The sequence below is a fragment of the Phragmites australis genome, chromosome 14, assembly GCF_958298935.1.
Source record: "Phragmites australis chromosome 14, lpPhrAust1.1, whole genome shotgun sequence".
In the NCBI taxonomy this organism is placed as follows: Eukaryota; Viridiplantae; Streptophyta; class Magnoliopsida; order Poales; family Poaceae; genus Phragmites; species Phragmites australis.
In genome coordinates this window covers 7,233,764-7,240,102 of record NC_084934.1, presented here as the reverse complement: position 1 = coordinate 7,240,102, position 6,339 = coordinate 7,233,764, and the positions used below count along the sequence as shown (strand labels likewise).

Below are 6,339 nucleotides of genomic sequence, written 5' to 3'. Positions count from 1 at the left end.
GGTACTTTAACAAAAAGCTATTTAGCCACAGTTGAATATGCTAACAATTCTAAATAGAAACTAGTAATGAAACAGACCGCCAACACCAGGAGAAACAGTTATGACTAAGAAAATCCAACGATAACATTAAACATTTTAACATTCGGTTGGTATAAGCCTTCAGAGCCGCATATATATCTATATACATGCTAATTAAAGAAAATAAGATTTGATATGAATAATTCATTGAATTTCACAAGAAGACATAACCATGCACATGACATGCTCTTCTCACCCTTACCCCTCCTCGGGTAACGTAAGGGTGTGCACCGTACCCCTTCTCGGGTGACATACGGTACTGTACCGGTACGGTCGCGGCCAGAAGACGACGACAAACTTCCAATGCATGAGACATATATGTATGACGTGCTTCAAGCATAACCAACATAACTTCCGGAATATGCTTGAGACTTCAAAAAAAACATCGCATACAACACTAATGAACAACTGCAGAATGGCATATTATGCCTACTGCACTTCATAAATCAATCATCGAGTAAACTTCTGGAAACGTAAACAACATAGTACTCAGTCCAGAATCAGTCATTCAGATTAGATGAATGCACTGTAATTAAAGAATGTAGGCAACCCAATATTAGGTTAAAGCATAGTCATACAATACATTCACTTGCCTTTACCGACGATGAAGAAAATTCGATCAAGAACGTCCGGAAATAGTACCACCTGTACAGGTATGCTATTAGCACTAAAACACATTTAAAACACATAAAATATGAAGCGTCAACTCTACGCTTGAAAACGTCGCGTCTTCGCCTATATTCCGGACAACTGAATAGAGAACTGTATCACAAGAAATGATACTCTATTTCCAATTCAGAGTCGAACCAAAATCTCACTAATTAGACTTCGCTCTGATGATCGAAATAAATACTTCGACTCGGATATCGTATCTTCGAATCAATAATGATTATCGAAACGAAACAGACTATTGATCACATGAAATAATACGACAGGAATTGATTGATTTGATTTAGTCCAACCACAAACATCTAAGAATTACTGAGAAATCACCTTCGAAGGATTGACGACGAATCCGACAAAATTCCGAAATTTCCAATTTTTCTCTTTTTTTCCTTTTCTCTTTTTCTTTTTCTTTTCTTTTTCCTGGCTTCTCTCCTGCGCTGGTTTGCTTGCTTCTCTGTGCTTGCTTGTTCTCAGCTGCTAGCACAGAGGCAACGACAGCCTGCTTGCTTGCTTGCTTCTTCACGGCGGTTGGCGTAGAGCGAGCGCGACGGCACGCATGACGGCGCGACGCGGTGGCCCGGCGCGACGGCGGCGCAGGCGCGTGGCACACGCAGCAGCGGCGACGGCGTACGGCAGCAGCGCGCGCACACAGCAACAGCCACGGCGGCGCAAGCGCGCAGCGCAGCGGCGAGGCGCAGGCCGGTCAGGCGGAGGCGACGTCGGCCGGCGGCGCGCAGCAACCAGTGGCAGCGAGCGGCCGGCGCGGCGGACGGCAGCGTACGGCGCGAGGAGCTCGGCAAGCAGCGTGCTCAGCAACGAGGAGAGAGAGAAAAAGGAAAACGGTGGAGACGTCTGGATGGATCGGCCGGTACTTATCTTCTTTCTTTTTTTTTATTTTTTTAAAAAAACAACGAACGGTTTAAATTTATTGGGCTTGCTACGGGTCATAAAGTGCTCGGAACGGACATATGAATAGCAAAATGGGTTCGTCTCGACGAGATGAACGCAACCACGGTCTCCGATTGTCCATATGAGCAACGGATCAAAAAGTCAAATTTTGGTCAAATCTCACTTTTTTTTCTCTCTCAAAAATTTGGTATTACAGAGAGGCACCGACGCTCGGCGAGCAGATCGACAAATTCATGAGGCTGGTTAGGCACGGCATCATCGACGAAGACCTCAAGGATTCGGTCGCGCTGGTCGCCTTCTCCGGCAGCCACGACTATGCACGCGTCAACATGTCCAGCTACGCCGACGTGAGTGCCAACACTGGTGAACCGATCGACAGATTGGTCGGCGGACATGTGATATATTTTTCACGCGCTTGATTACTTTTGCTGCTCGCAGATTGTTGCCTTGGCCAAAAACGTGGTGGACACGATCGCCGACGGCGTGGACCGGCTGCAGGAGCTCGGTGTGCAGAAGGTGCTGGTGAACTCTCTGCCCCCGCTCGGCTGCAGGCCTTGGTGGTCTAGGTCGAACAACTACACCGCTTGCTACGGCCCCCAGGACGTGGTCACAAGCGTCCACAACGTGTATCTCAAACAGAAGCTGGGTGAATCGGATACCATCCTCCTGCTCGATCTCAACACCATCTTCATCAACATCATCGTTAGTCAGGGTACGGTGTTCAACCGCGTGCCTTCGTCTCTCGGTCACCAAAAACTAATCGCACACTACTAATTTTTCTCAAAATCACATGATCGCAGGTTCGTCTCCATTCAAGCACAGGTTCACGCCATGCTGTGATAGCTTCGACCCGGTCGGGTATTGTGGGCAGGAAGACGAGGATGGAGACGTGCAGTACAGCGTATGCTCTGTCCCAGACCAGTCTTTCTACTGGGACTACATGCACCCGACGCAGGCCGGCTGGAAGGCTGTCATGGAGCAGCTGGAAGAGCCCATCAAGGGTTTCCTAGATATCTAAATATCTATTGGTAGTTAACATGCGTGGTTGCAATCACGCATGAGTTTGTTAATTAGGTTCTGTATTAATTAGCTTCGATCGATTCTGTTAGTGTTAGCTTCGGTTCTTTCCATGAGATCTCGGTATTTAGTTGGTAGGGATATGCAATTGATAGGTTATAAGGGTGAGTGGTTAGTGAGTCGAACTGCTAAATTGCCGTGTCAGTTGGGCATATTTTGTTTTCCTCGTTCGGTTGGTCGTTACCAAATATGCACTGGTATAATTTTTACAGCGATCTCCTTTCTTTGCAAGAATATTACTAGAAAGTAACTGTGTGAAAAAAGCGTAGCGAGTAATTCTCCATGGTGTAATTAAACCCCACCAAATGCGTCTTTCAGTGTAACGCGCTCGCATGCGCTAGGCTCTTAACCGTGAGGTCCACACGATCGAGAAAAATGACGAGCCCTAGCTCCAGACCACTGGTGCAATGAAATCTTGCGCTAGTCCATCCACCAATCATACGTTCAGCAAAGAAACACGCTGGATCTCGTTCTAGCTCGTACGCTGGTGGTGGGCATGGCAAGTGAGCCGTGAGCGAGCTTGCATGCATGTGTTTGCACCAGCGTCATGTGTTTACGTAAGTAAGTTTAGAGGCGGCGAATACCTGCACCTGCCGATGTATTTAAGCATAGATGTTAATGAATAATTCAGCATAGTGAATGGGCTGTGAACATCCAGAGGGACAGCTATGCCTCTTATATTGGTCACTATCCAATATTAACGAGCCTACTGAAAATAAGTCGAGTTTCAGTCAAATCGAGATCAAGCTCGAGTTGTCTCTAAACTCAATCGGCAACTTATACTCGCTTGAACTTGCCATGTCAGGCATGCTCAAGCTTGCTCGTTGACAGTCCTATTGCATGGATATGTGATTGTTATCCGGATTCTGTGTAATAGTAGTTTATTATGGGATGATTTGATAAATATTGGTCACGTGATACGATGGATTCATTCTAAATTTCTAATGCTAATATGATTTTATTCAGAGAAGCAACTTGTAGCCATCTCTCTTGCCCAACCCTCTATTTGAACGATGTCACTGCCAATCTGCCATCATAAGCGAGTTCGGCTCCCTGCTTCTTGCATCTTGTCGACACCTGTTTACTGACCAGCGACATCGATCGAGCTCCAAGAAGCACCATATGGCAGAAACAAAGCAAGAATCTTCTTCTCCTCTCCACGTCGTGGTGTTCCCATGGCTCGCCTTTGGCCACATCATCCCCTTCCTCAAGCTCTCCTAGCATCTGGCCAAGCGCGGCCACGTTTTTTTTGAAAGGAGGGTATGAGATCTGCCATTTATTAAAGAAGGAAGGAAAAGAGAAATATAACAAGGTTCACCGCCAAAAGACAGATTACAAATAGCAACAACAAGAAAAAGAAAGTAGCAAAACAATTACAAAATATGAGCTTACAAAGTAGGAAAAACCGAGCGGCAACACAGGCTAATCAACCAAACACCATGATCGTTCCTATCTTTGTTGAGGCCACTTGGTCACCTTCATCTCAGCCTCGAGGAACATCGCCAGGCTGAGGTGCCAACGTCCCTCTGGAAAAGGTCGAGCACCTCAAGGCGGCCTTCGATGGGTTTGTTGAACTTAATTCTAGTCGTGGGCCTTAGGGACTCGATTGAAGTTTGAAGTCCTGGTCGTAACTTGGAAGGTTCATTCGTGCGGTGTGCACGGGAGTAGTCAAAGTCGGATCGTGGGATGGCATGATTCATTTTAGGATTCAGAGTTAGCAGGTCGCTATAAATATGAGTTGTAATCTCTAGTTTCTGTAAGCAAGATATAGAGTCGTGCAAGTTGTAAGATAATAGAGTTAAAAATTTCCTCCAGAGAGAGCTTTCATTTGTGGTTGTTCTCATCGAGTATTTGTCTTTGCGTTCTCGCTGGGAGGCTCGCATGGTCGAGCAAGGTGCTGGTCATGAGACTGGTCGTTCTCTCGACGTAGTCGTGCTCGACTGGTCGCTCGTGCGATCTAGACGTGTATACTGATTGGAGGTGTGGTCGCTCTCTCGTACTGGCGGGTCGTCGAACTACTCGTGGTTGGATTTTGCTAGTCGCTCGCGTGATCAGTAATCATGGGCTGGTCGTTCGTGTGGTCGCGCGTGTGATAATGTGGGTCGACGAGACCCAACATCTGGTATCAGAGCCAGAACGGCGTATCACTAACTTGAGGTCGCATCTCTTTCAAGCGCTCCCGAAGGATCTCTTGATGCAGGTGGCAACGAAGAAAAGTACAAAGGAGGTCTGAGACTATCTCAAGACAAGGTTCATAGGTGCGGATTGCGTCAGGAACACGCGGCTGCAGACGTTGAAGAGGACTTCAATGCTATGCGCATGCAGGAGGGAGAGACGCTAGACTAGTACGCCGGAAAGCTCAACGCTATGTCCGTCAGATATGCTAATTTGGGGGAGATGCTCGATGACGCTGCATTGGTCAAAAAGCTGTTTGACACTGTGTCGGATCGATTCCTAGGTATGATCGTCAAGATCGAGCAGTTCTATGACCTCGACAAGATGCCATTCGAGGAAGCCATGGGGCGGCTGAGGGCGTTTGAAGAACATGCTCGCCCGCGCGCTTCCAACAACAATAGCACCGGCAATGGCCAGCTCCTTCTCACTTAGGCTGAGTGGAAGGCACGACAGAAGAAGGATGGCAGTGACTCCTCATCGAGCAACAAGGGCAAATCCCACCCTGTTGTAGATAGCAGCTACCACGACCGGGGTGGTCGTGGACGCGGCAGAGGTCGTGGCAGAGGTGGTCGTGGTGGTACGTCACGCAATGACGAGGAGAGCGGCTCGGGCAGCGATCACCGCAACAAGAGCCAAATCAAGTGCTACAACTGCTACAAGATGAGGCACTACGCAAACAAGTGCAAGGCACCAAAGAAGGAGGAAGAGAAAGGCGAGACACATCTCACCCATACTGATGACACCGAGCCAGCCTTACTGCTAGCAGTGTCAGAGGAGTCAGTACCGTGACGCTGATGCATATCCTCCAACTTGTCGAGGGCTCTATCGACCTCAGCGTACAGGGCGGCGATGAGGCGGTCCTGCTCTCTCAGACAAAGATCTGGCTCATTGTTGACGGGCACGAAGATGACCTCCAGACTGCCGGACGGGCGTTGCGGGAGCACGCGCTTACGCGGGGTGATCATCATGTGGGCCATCTAAAATTTTGAACAAGATAGAAAATTAGTAACAATTTTATAAAGAGCAATAGACAGAGAACGGGAAAAACTGAAGGGGAAATAATTTTCAAAATTAGTTTGTACAAACATAGGTCCTTAGCACGTCCTTTCTATCAAGGATGCGTCCTACGATCAACCTGGCTCTGATACCACTTCTGTAATATCTAGTTTTAAAGGAACAAAATCGAGCACAACACATGTATAATAGGATCAAGTTTCCATACATGTGCTACATCATCAGTGTATCATCACAGTGTCGATCGGGGGCACTCCAGCCTAGAACAGCGACTCCGGGTCGAAGTCGTCCTCGTTGAAGGTTGCAGCTTCATTGACGGCTTCTGAACAGTAGTCGAAAGCAAGAAAGGGGACAACGAGTGTGAGCACAAAGATGTACTCCGCATGTGAAGGGGAAAACATGCTATGGGGCTCAAGTCAA

At 47.7% G+C, this 6,339-nt stretch overlaps 1 protein-coding gene across 1 annotated transcript; it reads left to right on the top strand.

The window, feature by feature from the left end:
- The first annotated feature begins 1,886 nt into the window (after window positions 1–1,886).
- On the top strand, window positions 1,887–2,671 carry LOC133890205 (GDSL esterase/lipase At5g03610-like). The gene is made up of 3 exons (XM_062330659.1): window positions 1,887–2,000; window positions 2,092–2,365; window positions 2,454–2,671. The coding sequence occupies exons 1-3, from the start codon at window positions 1,887–1,889 to the stop codon at window positions 2,669–2,671; spliced, it is 606 nt and encodes a 201-aa protein (XP_062186643.1).
- The last annotated feature ends 3,668 nt before the right edge of the window (window positions 2,672–6,339 follow it).